General features: G+C 31.7%; 1 protein-coding gene across 1 annotated transcript in view; it reads right to left on the reverse strand.

Annotated features, from left to right (window-relative positions):
* Positions 1-15,597, reverse strand: part of LOC150092851 (serine/threonine-protein kinase BRSK2-like) — a 174,800-nt gene that overhangs the window by 72,240 nt on the left and 86,963 nt on the right. The window contains exons 6-7 of the mRNA XM_090414299.1: positions 15,124-15,274; positions 9,357-9,425 (exon numbers count right to left, since the gene is read on the reverse strand). Of these exons, the coding sequence (XP_090270425.1) occupies positions 9,357-9,425; positions 15,124-15,274 (220 nt within the window). The remainder of the gene's footprint in view (positions 1-9,356; positions 9,426-15,123; positions 15,275-15,597) is intronic.

Below are 15,597 nucleotides of genomic sequence, written 5' to 3' on the forward strand. Positions count from 1 at the left end.
AGGATCGCTTAAAAAAGGATGTTTTTTTTTTTTTTTATTAAATTTCATTTAGAGTTATAGCTTTTATCGTTTCTGGTGGAAAATTTTATATCAGTTTTTCAATATCCGGCTATCAGTAGCTTTGAATTTATTCTTTTTTGTCTCATGTACGTTTCTCGAGAGGAAAAGTATTTTTTTGCCATCGATGATATTAGCGACCTTTTTTTCTAAATTCCACAGCATGTATTTCATTTTGCTTTTAGTCAGTGATAAGACAATAATAATAATAATAATAATAATAATAATAATAATAATAATAATAATAATAATAATAATAATAATAAAATACTGAATTACTTCAGCGGACTAAAAATAAATGAATCGAAAAACTAATTTGTAAATTCAGTTTTTACACTATAAAATCCCTGAAAGAATGATCAAATACTTAAGCTTGAACAAGGATTTTATAACTTAAATAAATATTGAATAATAAAGAGAAATTTAGATTTTCTGAATGAAAGTGAAGTTTCATTGCTATTTCCTTCTGCGCTCTTATGTCCCCCCCAAATCTTTTCCCATTTTTCGCTAAAGAGTATTTTTTTTTCTTTGAGTGGAAAAACAAGATTATCAGCATTACTCTATTAATGTACCATAAATCAGTATATATAAAATGTATAAAATGTATAAAATATACATTTTATACGAAAAGTGACATGAAATACAAAATAAAATATCACGATAGATGTTATAAAAGTCAAATATAGCATAGAGGTCTCGGGCATATCCTATAGGAGTGTTCAGAGAAGGTTTAAGGAATATGCTGTGGTGATCCTCATCCCTGCATATCGTTGAAATGGTAAAATTTCAGACAACTACCATATACTAGAGGGAAACATGTAAGCTATAGGAGCTTTTATAGCAAACTAGTTAATGATCTTATGTGGGATTCATACGAGTGGAGGGTGCTACTATCAATTTGAAGCGAAAAAAAAAAACCATGAAAGTTCATGTTTAGGAACTTTTTGATCACTTTTTTCTCCAGAGTTGATTATTTTTATTTTCCTGCTTGTCTGATTTTCACAAATAATTAAAATTAACAAAACATATTAATAATCTGGATATAGCATTTTGGTTGTTAGTGATTCATATTGGATAATATCATGAACATACCCACAGAAGCCGTCTACAAGGAAGCAAAAATAAAATTTCATGGCTTCTTTAATCATTAAAATGCTTCTATATGAAACGTTTAAAGTCTATAAGATTCTAAAAGTTGTAGTTTTCATCATAAACTTAAAATATGAAAAACAAATACCCCTTTTGGATTTGTACTCGGCTTCCGAAGTGATTGCGAGAATAGACCCTTCGTCATCTCTCTCTCTTTCACACGAAAGTTGAATTATTGGTATAAGTTCTTAGTCAGTTCTGAAACTTATTGTTTCAAAAGCAGACATTGTTTGCCTTTTATATTATTTTAAAAGTAACATGGATATTTATTATTCTTTCTGTTACTATTTTAATTAATCCAAACAATATATTAGTTCATTTTAGTCATAAAATAAAAATACATTTATATTAAAATTATAACATGGTACTTGGAGTGTTACTAGACAGTTTTGAAACTAGTTTTCAGAATGAAAAAATATTGCCGAGACCTATTTTCTGAGTTTTCTTTTGAAAAAATAAATTTTTTTAAAGATTTCAAAATGTTTGGAATGAATACAGCGTTTACTTGTTGAGTCTCATGCTCTTAGATACTGTCTCTTATTCCTCATCAGTCACTGAACTTGAAAAAGTGAATAAATCAAATAAATATTATACACTGTATTGATTTTGGCTTGTGCTTTTTTGTTTATCACTTTATGCCATTTAGATTAACTTTTTACTACCGTCAAATACCTGTCAGATACTGCTATTCACAACAAGAAACAAAATATATAAATCCACTTTATCCACCGCAATAATTGGTGGTTAAAGCTGGCAACAATTAAAGAGTTTCTTAAAAATAGCAACAAATGAATCATAATCTATTTAATCTCAAAAAAGATCTGCCTGTGGGAAGTGATGAAGGAAGTAATGAAATGTTGGCAGATTTATTACTACTACTATCTGAAAAATAACACGATGATATCGGCGAGATACTACTGTACACAATTGAGAATGGAAGTTCGTTTATCTATTAAAAACACTTTCACATCAAGTGAAATGACACTTGAGGGAGGAAAGTATTCAGTGATGCTTTCCTGCATATATTCCCCGTATCATCGGATTTCGTAAAGAGCACTTTCTTTGCTAAAGTCTGTGCTAAACTAGTGTTGAATTTATTGCTTGTGACTTATAAGTAGTCTTAGCTTGAACTGAGAATGCACTTTAACAAAAGAATATTAAGATGCGGCAGCTAATATCGAACTTCGCTAAGAAATATCTGAGTACAATTACCCCGAACGTCTCGTAAACCTGCTAAAGATATGATAGGGCAAATATCTCCTGCAGAACCTTCGGCGATATGGACGTTGGGATCGATAAACAATTTCAGTAATTTACTTGACCTTTGGCATTTTAGAAATCGAAAAATCGTTTCGCTTCTGTCTCAGCGAGGTACACTCGTTGTTCCTGCTAAATGAAATCCAGGCACAAGTGTTCGACAGCCCTAGAAGAATCCGTAATGATTTCTTTTGTACTGCTAGGCCTTTCGATAGACCGTTCCTTAAAATCAAGGAAGAGAGTAGACAGTTGAAATAATATAATGGTTTTATGTTCTGCATGAAAAACATTTCTCTCCATTTAAGTTTAATTCGTCTACATATCAGAAAAAAAATACTGAGTAATAATAATAATAAAAAAAACCCTCACTGCATCTCTGATGGGAGATATCACGAGAGGAATATGGGTAAAAATATTTTTCTTAAATTTTTATTATATTTTTCTTATTGAAATTTATTAGCTTTCGAAAAGTAAACATCCATGGTACCAATGGGCATACTGTCTGCAAAGCTGTCATATACTCGTATAAGTAGTAGGTTATTACTATAACTTACGTATAACAGTTTTTCTTATAACTTTATTATAATGTTTAACGTTGGAATAATATGATCACAGTTTTAATATCTGGGAAATTAGAATTTCTTCTTCTTCTTCTAGAATCGTTTTTAGACGAACTCCTGATTTTGAACGAGAAAACTGAACTCAATTTACTTGAAATGAACTCCAAAGAAAGTCTTACGATCATATTGAATAACTTAATTTTTAATCCCAAAATAATACTACCAGCATCCGGAGATCTACTCATAACCATTTGTTTCAGTAATCGTGATCTCTCATTAATTTTATTAACTTTTTCATATTCATCTAGTATGTCATTTTTATTTGAATAACTTTCCTTTAATAGTATATAAATATATATATATAAAAGCCCTCTTAAATTATTTAACTTCCATGTCAACAGATTTCATCTTTCTCCCAACCCAATTCGTTGATGCAGTAATTTCTACGGCCTTTCGTGTTTCAGATCGTCAGAAATAGTGTAGTTACAAATGGCATACGATGACGTCTCTAGTTGAATGTTAAATGAAAACAAAAAAAGCAAAAAAAAAACTCGAAAGTTAAATCTGCTGAAATCAGTAGAAGGAAATAAAGAATCGCGTGCAAGGCAAATGTCGATGTTTAAGTTGCAGTTTCGTGCTGCTATTAATTTTGTTTAATATCTCAGTTTGGACAGCTGATTTCGATTATTAAAAAAGGTGTGATTTTTATCTTCATTTTATCTACAGTTATTTACTACATTAATTATTTCTTTCCTTAGAGTTATCCACTTTTTTTATTGTCAACAAGACATAATACGCGTGCTTTTATAAGTGGATTCTTCTAGTAATTTCATAGATTACTACGTTTTCTTTTTATCGACAAATAAGTACAATATTTTTATATTGTCATGTGATCATTTTTGTCTCTCATTAACACTTCAAATAAGATGAAAGCGTTATCTGAACTAATCACACAGGAATATCTCCATTTCCCATTTTTTATGTTAGGAAATTAGTATATAATTAAATGCAGGAATACTACAATTAACAGTCACATATTCCATTTATTTTTTCCAGGTATTATTATCATGCTATGCGATAAAGTACTCATTTTTTTGTACAAAAGTAGACATAAGTACGACAGTGCATTTCCCTATTAATTTGATGTTCGTTAGAGAAGTATAAGGAAAACAATCCGCATAAATAAAGATATTTTGTGTAACTTTTTGAGGGATTGTTATAACAATTGGGCTTGCTCCATTGGAATCCAAGATACTGGATTTAGAAAATCTGAAAATTTTAGATTATTATTATCATTTGACACCTCCAGGGAGTCCAAAGACTCATCGAAGGAGGGCACCTGCTCTACAATTCAAATCCGCAGCCTTTTGCCTGGAGAGCGGATACGCTAACCACTCGGCCAGCCAGGCGGGTCAATAATCCAGCCAGGCTTGGCCGGGGATACTAATTCAAAAGTGAGACATGGACGAATAAACTTTTAAATTTTATGTTTTTGTGTACAGTCATGTTATCCAGCAGTACTGAAAGCGAAATTTGTATCATATTTTGGAGTGACACTTTCCTATCTAATATCACCAATGAGAACGTGCTATAAAAGGACTAATAAGAAAACATTGAATAAAATAAACATATTCTAAGCATGTGTGTGTGTGTGTTTACCAGTTGTGTTATATCAGAAGTTGTTCAGCTTCTAATATAATATAATATAGTATATTTCTATACGAAATATATAACATATAGTATATGTATTCGGTGTATATAATATATAAGCCATATTTCGCACATAGAAGAATTAATTTAGAGCAAGTGTATGTTTATACACTTGCTCTAAATTAATTATGTGTTTATGTATGTTTATGTGGCTCCCACTTACGAAAGGTTTCTATAAACCCTATAGTACATTCAAACTGTGGGTGAGTTTAGCATTTTTCTGTTTTGTTACTGATTTTATATATTTTTGTATTTATTTTTTACAATGTCCGGAAACTCTGCTCCCAGAAACTAAACATGGAACTTTTTCAGGCCACTTCAAGCTTCCAATAATCAGGCAGATTGTTTGTTAAATAATGTATTATATTAGAATTGCAGTCTGTAACTTTCTTGTACGGTAGGAAATTAAGACAAAAGAACACAGTTAATTGTGAAGAAAGATATTCTGGACGGTCACATTTGACTGCGTGTGATAATTGTCGAAAGCAAGGTTATGCCAATTATATGAAAATCGAAAGTGACGAAGCTAATGTTAGGTTATTTGTCAACACTGCTTAGAAGCAGTTGAATTAAAGCAAACAATTTAATAAGTCTGGAATAGAGCAATGCTAAGTGCAAATTTTGGGAGAAGTTACTCAAGGTTATCCGGATATCATATTAGTTGATAGAATGTCACTTAAATGTGGAGACTATTTCACTGCAGAAAATTATCAGCAGGATTGAGATATAATGACTGAGCATTTGTCAGTACAAAGTGATTTAATATAACATTTTAGTACTGGAAACAACAATGAATAATTTAAATGGGAAACACAGATTCCCATTTAAATGCTCTGATTAAAATCTACGGCTATTCTACGAGCCTTATATTACGAGCCTCGTATTATACGAGAGGTAGGAATGTTATGTAGGTTAGATCATATTACTCTACTGTGCTTTCCTGGAGATAGAGTTAGTTATTTAAATAAGGTTATGTAATCAAATGACAAATTTTCTCAAGTGTTTTTGTTAGTGGGAAAGAATCACCTAGTAGTAGAAAAATTTTGGCACTTCTATTATCGGAGTTACGATGGTTAATTTATCGTTACATTACTTTTATTATTAATTTACTTTCCTGCGAAAAATTGATGGTCAGAACAATGAAGCTGATTATGGATTCAGTTTTTTAATAGTAAATGGTTTAGTGGCGACAGTATCCATCTGCATACCAATGGATTCTTCGAGTTTGAGACAAGTTGTTGAAATTCTAATTTAAATCTCAGCAGCTAATGAACTTATAAGTTGGTTATAACTTCTATATTTTTGTTTCATACTCCAAACACCTGGGAATGATCCTTCTAGAGATTATTTCACCTCATCTCTTAGGCCTTTCCGCTTCTGTTATTACACATACCGGCCACTGAATTAGAAACCTTTATGCAGATGTACGTAAACGTCACTTATGCAGCGTATATGCAAAATACTTGGTCACGTGCGCCCACGTGTTCTAGGCAACTATTTAAGAATGCCGCTGTTCAGCAATCATCAATAATGTTGATCACAATGGAAAAACAAAGGATATTTCGGAATTCTATAAAGGGCTTAATGCGGGTGCCATCTGGCTGGAGCCACGATTTTGAAATCAGCAGAGCTGACTGGTTTCTGAAAAAGGTGAGATATCCAGGGTGTTTATTTGGTGGAAAAATAGCCTACATCTCTTTGTTTAAGAGACGTAAGTGTGGTCTTAAGACAGTCTGTGAGGAATGAGATCACTGTCGTCTGAGAAGGCTTGTAAGGGAAAACAGAAGTCTCAAAGACAATCATAAACAAACGGGTTCGAGTCCCGCCTGACACGAGTATGCCGGGCTTCGAACCCGCAGTATGATGGAGAGTGGATATTTTAACCACTCAGCCAACAAGTCAATTCTGAAGTAAAATTGCAGTTAGCTGTAATGATAAAATTAATTCGTAAAGCTTTTACAGATCAGTAAAATGGAATAAGGATAACAGAAACGAATGAACAATCGATGTTACAATTCTGAATGATCGAGCTGTTGTTGCAGAGGAATTCAACCTGGCCAGTTAATGTGAACCTTGAAGGACAAACTAAACCTAGTGATACCACCGAGGAGGAAATTGTTGATATCTTAAATCACTTGGCAGTTATAAGGTTGGTAGGGATGATACAGTTTCTTTGGTGGTAAACAAATGTCTGTCGGGTCGCAGTTAAACAGTCGACTTTTGATCATCTTCAGCGAATCACAAAGATTATAATTTGTAAAGATAATCCCAGTTCTTAAGGATTGGTCACTGCACAAAGGAGAGAATTATAGACAATGAGTCGTCTTAGTGTTAGAAAAAGTAGTGTAAAACTTAATAAATCCAAGAACCCTGGATATTCTGGTTTGATATCTGGTTCAGCAAAGCACAACGTCCTTGACGAATCTTTTTTATTTTTTATGAGGTTTTTATGAGGAAGTTACGAGAGAAATAAATCAATATAACGGCTGTGATTTGTTTTATTTGGATTTTAACAAAGATTTTGATAGCGTTTCATATAAGGACCTAGTGATTAAAATGTAACTAATAGACTGGTGATCGATTAGTGAGACAGGTAGGGAAATGATTGATAGATAAACGACGGGAAGTAGTGTTTAAAAGGAAGTCTTTACAAAGAGCCAGGTTCTTAGGAGCTGTTTACCATAGGATTCGGTTTCTTTAGGACCTAATTGTTTAACATATATTCATAAATGGTTTAGGTTCAAATATTGCGAGCAACAGCTCTCTCTTTGCTGATGATGTGTAGCTGGGCAGAGTAATCAATTGTTCGGATGACCTTAGTTCTTTTTTAGATGCTTTTAAGAGATCAGAAGAGTTGACAGAGAAGTTGGATTTAAATTTAATGTAAATAAATGCAAATATTTTGCAATTTAAAAAAAGATTATATATAAATTTTTTTAAAAGTTTTTTTAACTTGGTTATACTATAAATTGAACATGCCAAGAAATTATATTCTTGGTTTAATTTTTTATCCAAGTGTAAGCAAACAAAATTTGCGCGTGAAGTAATTTCAAGACTGGCCTACTTGTAAATAGAGGCTAATGACTTCAAATCAATTACCTTAGTATCCCATAATGCAACGCACATATCCCTACAGACATGTATAAAGCTATCCATTATAGGAAGGGTGGTCACTATCCAGACCGGTTTCGATCTTTATTGAAGTTTCATCAGTCGGAGCCAGACCCAGAAGTGATACCAAGGTTGAAGTAATGCAGAAGTCATATTTCCATATATAGTCAAAAGGTGTCAAAAAGGTGGCATGTTTAATGCCAAGAACAACGTTTGAATTTTATTTCTGTATAACCAACTTAAAAAACTTTCAAACATCTGTCTCTTATTAGAGACAGAGTATAGTAATAAGATTTGACACATTTTGATTACTTGTATATAGAAATTGACTTTTGCATTACTTCAACCTTGGTATTACTTCTGTGTCTGGCTCCCAGTGATGATACCTCAATTAGGTTGAAATCGGTCTGTCTGGGTAGTGATCCTTCCCATAATGCATAGCATTATACATGCCCGTCAGGATATATGCACTATGGGATACCAAGGCAGTTGATTTGAAGTCATTAGTCTCTCTCTCTCTCTCTATATATATATATATATAGAGAGAGAGAGAGAGAGAGATTATATATAAATATATAAATTTTATATATATAAAAAAGATTATATATAAATTTTTTTAAAAGTTTTTTTAACTTGGTTATACTATAAATTGAACATGCCAAGAAATTATATTCTTGGTTTAATTTTTTATCCAAGTGTAAGCAAACAAAATTTGCGCGTGAAGTAATTTCAAGACTGGCCTACTTGTAAATAGAGGCTAATGACTTCAAATCAATTACCTTAGTATCCCATAATGCAACGCACATATCCCTAAAGACATGTATAAAGCTATCCATTATAGGAAGGGTGGTCACTATCTTTATATATATATGTATATATATATATATATATATATATATATATATATATATATATATATATATATATATATATATAAAGTTGATGGACATGCTTTACAAAACGTTAATGAATACAAGGATTGAGGTATTTTGTTTGAGGAATCATATTGGTATTTTAGGCTTAATTAAAAAAATCTTCACATGTAAAGTAACGTTATTATAGAGTTATGGCAGTCCCTAGTGACGCCAACATTGAATTCTGGCTCTCAATTTATTCATAAATTTTTAACGGATGTCAAGAAATCTAGGATATTCACAGAAGACCGACTAAATTTGAGTGCGTATGGAGAGAGAGAAAGAGAGGAGAGAATCGGTTGGTCAGTTGTAATTTAAATTATCATACATTGCAGGACGGAGAGGAGATTTAACTGAAATTTACGAGTTAATTTTTGATTGTGATAAACAATTTAGTATATTGGAAATATTATGTTCTGATTTTTTGTTGTTTGTTTTTTTGAGAAAGATAAATAGATAGATAAATAAATAGAGAGAGAGAGAGAGAGAGAGAGAGAGAGTACATCTGTAGATTCGACCTGATTTTTAAGTAGTTGTGGATGAATAACACACTTTTTTTTTCCAAAGACATTAACTTGTTTAATAGTAAAAAACTTACCACGAGTAGAGCATAAAGAATCACTCCGCAGCTCCAAACATCAGCTCTCCGTCCGTCGTATTTTTCTCCCTATCAAGAAAACAAATTACCGTCGGTTCATTATATGTTAAGAGCAAAGCAGTATGAAATAAAAGCGGCATTACTCTGTTCTATGAAATCATAGAACAGAGTAATTTTTCTAGCTGTAAAACCAGCTAGAAAAATATTTTTCTAGCTGGTTTCATGTAATGCATGATGAAAATCCCGAGTTTCTGGCAGGAAAAAACCCTGTGAGACCGACTAACTCACCTTCAGTTGAAAAACCCTGATAAAGGTTCTTCGTGTTCTAGACAGGATTCTTACTGAGATCAATCGATGTAAAGCTCTTCATCCATACCGATAAATAAATAAATCACAAATAAGCGGTTTCATTAGCGCACTTGCTAAAATTCCATCGTAAGCTTCAAGGTAGCATGGAGACAGAGATTACTCTCTTACTTTTATTCTTTTATACGATTACTCTCTCTTTCATGGTAATTATTAATAATATTGAGTTTTAAGTTATATTTAAATAACGTTCACGGCTTACACATGTAATAAAAATTATATAGAATTTGATTTAACAACTCCAATCGATTTCATCCAACGTTACGTGGACATCGTCAGGAAAATAGACCGTTAACCACATTCAAAAGATGAATCTTAATAATGAGTCATAAATCATTATGATTGGAAAAAGTTCAATTCTCGTCGTGACGAGAAGAATCTTTATATTGGCTTTTTCAATTGAAAGTGGGTTAGCCGATCTCATAAAAAGGTAGCGGTTTTTTCCTCCTGAAAACTCGTTTTTTTTATCTCGCATATAGGGAAATCGGCCATTAGAACACGCGCAATTTACAGACAAAAAATACTGTTGGTGGTGGTGATAGGCAGTAGATGGCGTTGATGGTAGTTGTGTATAGTGGAAGAGTCAAACATTAGAAGAGATGGTGAGATGTGTGTAGCGGAGTGGAGTAGAGTGCCCTCCCGCGATGAGTCCTTAGAATCCTTGGAGGTGTTGCATAATAATCATAATAATCATAATAATAATAATAATAATTTTTTTTTTAAATAAATAAATAATATTTTTATTCATTGCTAAAATATTTACACATATATATACAATAGTTATCTTGAGTATAATTTTAAAATGTTCTACATTGGATTTCAGTTAATAATTTTAATAACACTTTGCCTCTGTGTTATGCATTTACAACACATGTCCTAATATTAACAGTGATGAATATACAGAATTAAAAAAATTTTTTTTTAGTGAATAACTAATATAATCATCATCATGCGTATCAAGGATTTAGGCATGGCATGGCCTGTTGCGGCCTTAGAAATCATCATTGAATCGTTTAAGAGAACGTCCTGGTTTTCTTTTTCCTAAAGGTTTGTACTTGAAGGCTTGTTTTGGTAATCTTTCTGTTTTCATTCTTTGAACGTGTTCCATCCATTTGTGTTTATATTTTTTATTTTTTTCTATTACTAGTTCTTGGTTTAATTCTTTCATAATTTCTTCGTTTCTTTTGTGATCAAATAGGGTATACTTTGCAGTTTTTCTCATAAACTTCATTTCTGCTGTTATTAATCTTTGTTTGTCTTTTTGTTTTATTGTCTAGATTTCGCTTCCATACATTAAGACTGGTAGGGCTAATGTATTGTATACTTTTAATCTGGTTTGTTTTTGAACTAGGTTTGGTTTAAATATAGAGTTAATTACACCTGTTATTTTTAAATATTTTGCAATTTTTACGTTTATATCTTTTTCATTTTCATATGTGATCATATGAAAATGAAATATACATCCTAGGTAGTTAAATGGAATTGTTTTATATTACTATTTTAGTTCTTGCTGGATCTTGTCCTTTAAAGGCCATAGTTTTTGATTTTTCTGTTGATATTATCATACCATAATCTTTGGCTATCTCATTTAGATCTAAAATAGCTTTCTGTAAGTTATCTTCAGAATTTGTAATTATTATTTGGTGTCGTCGGCAAAAAGGAGAGTGTTTAAGTTCACTGTAGGAGAAAGTTTAATTCCTTGATGTAAATTTTTATTCCATTTTATTATTATTTAATTTAAGTAAATATTAAAAAGAGTTGCTGAGAGGGGACATCCCTGTCGGACCCCTTGGTTTATCTCTCTTGTATATGATAGCTCGTGATTTAATCTTATTTGTATTTGATTATTTTCATATATACTTGTGATAGCCTTTAGGATATTGTTTGGTATTTGTCTTTCTTTCAATATGTTAAATAATATGTTTCTTTTAACTTTGTCAAATGATTTTTCAAAGTCAATAAATGTAATATGTGTTTCTAAATTGTATTCTCTTTTTTTCTCTATTATTAATTTTAGGCAAAAGGCCGGACCTACACATGATCGTCCTTTTCTAAATCCATTCTGTACTTCTAAAATAAAGTTTTCAGAATATTTCATTAGTTTGCTATTTAAGATTCTGCTATATATTTTGCAACAGGAAATTAGTATACTGATACCTCTATAGTTTTTAGGGTCATCTCTATTACCTTTTTTAAAGATAGGAATCACAGTTGCTTTTTTCCATTCTATTGATAGGGGGATAACAGTTGAATAAATTGTATTTAAAAATAATAAGAGTCTTTCTTTGAATCTTGTTCCTGCGTATTTATATAGTTCTGAACCTAGCTTATCTTCTCCAGGTGATTTTCCGTTTCTTGTTTCTTTCAGGCTGATTTCTAATTCTTCTTTAGTTATTTCCTTTTCATTTTCGTTAATTGTTTGCCAGTTATCGTTTTTAAAATATTTATCTGTCCACAATTCTGTATAGTAATTTAGAAATTAATTTCAATTCGGTGTTTATTTTTATGTTTTCTTTGGTATCTGCATTTAAGTGTTTCAAAATCTTATATACATTGGGTCTTATTTTATATAAATCATGTTCTAAATTAGAAACAAATTTGTTCCATGATTCTCTATGTCTTTTTCTGACTTCACTTTTAGCTATGGCTCTTATTCTTTTATATTCTATTTCATCTTCTAATCTTTTACTGTTTAACCATTTATGATAGGCTTCTTTTTTCGTTTTGATTATTTCTTTGATTGTATCATCCCAACTATATAACTAATATAATAATAATAATACTTTGGGAGGCATTTCTGATTTGTTCCTCGAAGCTTTGCAGAGCTTATCTGAGGAAGATAATAGATGCAGTGGTTTCGTGGTTATGTTTCTATACTGGTCGCAAGCCAGGTGTTGAAATAACTGTTTGTTGGTATGTGCTTGGAAGGCTTCAACTGCTATTACACAGTTTAACTTTTTTTTTGCAAGTAGGGTTGGATTTGCACATGGTGTGTTTGTTTGTGTCCTTGTAGTGGTGTTTTTTTGAGAGGAGTTTGTCATAGGTTTTGTGCATGCGTGCGCGCACGTGTGTGTGTATGTTTTTTTTTTTTTTTGTGTGTGTGTGAGGGAGAGAGAGAAACAGGAATGTCTCTAATTTTCATTTTTCGTATAATATTTATATAGAACCTGTTTCAGCTCTCTGTATGTCCAAAGGTTTCTGTCGTCGAACGGCAGTTTGTTTATCATGTCATGTACGTAGAAGTTTCGGGTGGCTTTGCCGTATTGATTGTTGTACTTATATGTTATGTAGTTTGTTAACTGTGGTCTTGTTATTTGACATGTTGTTCTGGTTACTCTATAGGTTGGGCTGTAGTAATGTTTCAACATGACTGTGTAGTGGCATAAATGTTTCACCTTAAATATTTTGTGTTCTGTCTGTGCTGCCTGCATAAGTGTGGGTTGTCCCGAGAATATCAGTTTTACCATTTTATCTTGCAACCATTGTAACCTGTTAAGTCTGAAGTCTTGCTATTGGTTCCGAGGTTTCTTTGAGGTAGGGTATTAAAATTCTTTTCACATCGGTTTGCAGTCTAGTAGAATGATGATAATTATCAATATTTTTTTGAATGATAGTTTTCTTGTATCCATTGCATATCAGACGGCTTTTAGTCATCTAACAACTGTATTAATAAAATAGAAAAAAAAATTAAAATTTAATATTTAAAACACTTTAGATTAAAAATGCTGAATATTGTTGTTGTTTCACTTTGTATTATAGTTTAATAAATGAGTTGAAAGCTAATTTTAATAGAGGTACTACGAGTTCCATGGTAACATTCATGACACTAGATCGTCAGAAGAAGGAACTTATAGGTTTGATTCTAGTCGGGGGTAACTAACTTCCAAAGTTAAGTTATCCTTCGATTATTCAGTGGGTGGCTCTTTTCAGAGTTGTCGTCTTCTGGAATAATCGATCAAAATCGTTTAGATCCATTAATTCCGGAAAATTGACTGTAGAACTCTTGATTTCACGTCGTAATAGTGGCTACCATCAAGATGGTGACAGTTATCTAGCGCATGTGTATTAATGCTCTTTCGTCTATGTGGCGTGCATAGTGATCGTGGTAATCTTTCCATCAGAAAGTTAAGGATGAGTTTCGCTTATTTCCTTTGGACAATAAAAGGGGTGAATAATTTAATATATTTCTCTATAATTTTTATAATCTTCAGCTTTTAATCAGTTTAGTTTGTTACGCATACAAGGACTATATGCCAGAGCTCTATGCACTTATGCGGTGATTGTGGTGGTGCTGATTAGTACTGATATGAGTATAAGGAATCTTAGATATAGATGCAAATATAAATGCCGATCGACTCATGGCAACCAGGAGCATTGTTCAGAAGTCATTGCTCGCTTTGAAAATTTAAGTTAGATTAAATGTCCCTCTGAAAAATGATAATCGAATTTGGAATCCGTTTGACAGAATGGATCAAAATATCATTAGAGTTTCAGTATTTCGCTTTTAGTAATTTTAGTTTATTTTATATGACTTTCATATTATCATAATTTGATCAGATACTTTTATATTATCTTATGAAAAACAAATGAAAACGAAGCGGGAGATTAATTAGAACAAATCTCCAACTTCGTTTTTATTTTATTTTATATTATTTATTTTATTGGAATAAGCCGATTTAAAACTTGCAGTGTCTTAATGTAATTGAATATATAAACCTATTTTCATATTCAACTGTCGTTTTTCACATGTTCACTTGCCTAATCAATACATGATAGCACATTCCTGGGAATCAGTATGAATACAACTATAAAAACAAAATGTTTTGAAGTTGATAATAGAACTAACATAATGATTAAAAATAACCCAAACTATCAAAACACCCTCTTACAGTATATAAGCCACACAAATAAGAAATAAAACTGATATTTGTTACTCTTCTTGACCTTCACGTTTATTCTCTTAATTTTTTATCGCTTAATTAGTTCCCTGTTTTTAACATGCAAAGATTTTTGTTCGTATGGCTTTTTTTCACGCTATCATATTAACATTTTTAATTAATAACAAGTATTTATAGTTGTAATTGTCGCTTAAAAATAATTATGTCAATATGTATTTTTAGCTAGATTTACTTAGTCCAATTATCTTCTCTCAGTAAATGTTTCTATGTCGAACCATAAATTTCTTATCTACTACCTCATACGCAACCAGAATCTTACGAAAAAAGCAATTCAAATAATTTATTTTCTATTATTATTGTTTACCAATTTTTTTAATTGACAAACATAGATATTACTGGCTTCGTTACAGAAAACACCTTAGTGTTTCCATTAGGTTTATATGCAACATGATGGATTGCATTCAGTATAGCGAAACATCTAGAGGTACAGGTATATAACTTACCCTAATCACTTCCGGACATGCGTAGTGCGGTGAACCACAAGAAGTTTCCAGCATTGATCCTTCCATCTGCAAGGAAGCCATGCCGAAGTCGGCAATTCTGATGTTATTTTTCTCATCGAGGAGGAGATTTTCCGGTTTTAAATCCCGATGGCTGAGAGAGAGAGAGAGAGAGAGAGAGAGAGAGAGCGGTTATGACATTATTTTAGTGGTTTGATATTCTGAATCAGTGCAATTAATATACACTATTACTAATATACACATGCGAATAAACTTTTCTAATAATAACAAATGCAGATGTGTAATGCCGAGGGAACATTTCCTTCACATTTAGAAAGTTTTGAAGACGCATCAAGCTTTAGCAGCAGAATCTAATTAATACTCTTTGAAGAAATGTTTCTGAGCTATAATTACAACGAATATTCAATATTCTTACACATACATTATTTAAGTGGCAAAGCTAAATGCGCCGACACG

The sequence above is a fragment of the Typopeltis vanoorti genome, chromosome 25 (assembly GCF_054136105.1).
Source record: "Typopeltis vanoorti isolate ZY-2024b chromosome 25, IOZ_Tvanoo_1.0, whole genome shotgun sequence".
Taxonomy (NCBI): Eukaryota; Metazoa; Arthropoda; class Arachnida; order Uropygi; family Thelyphonidae; genus Typopeltis; species Typopeltis vanoorti.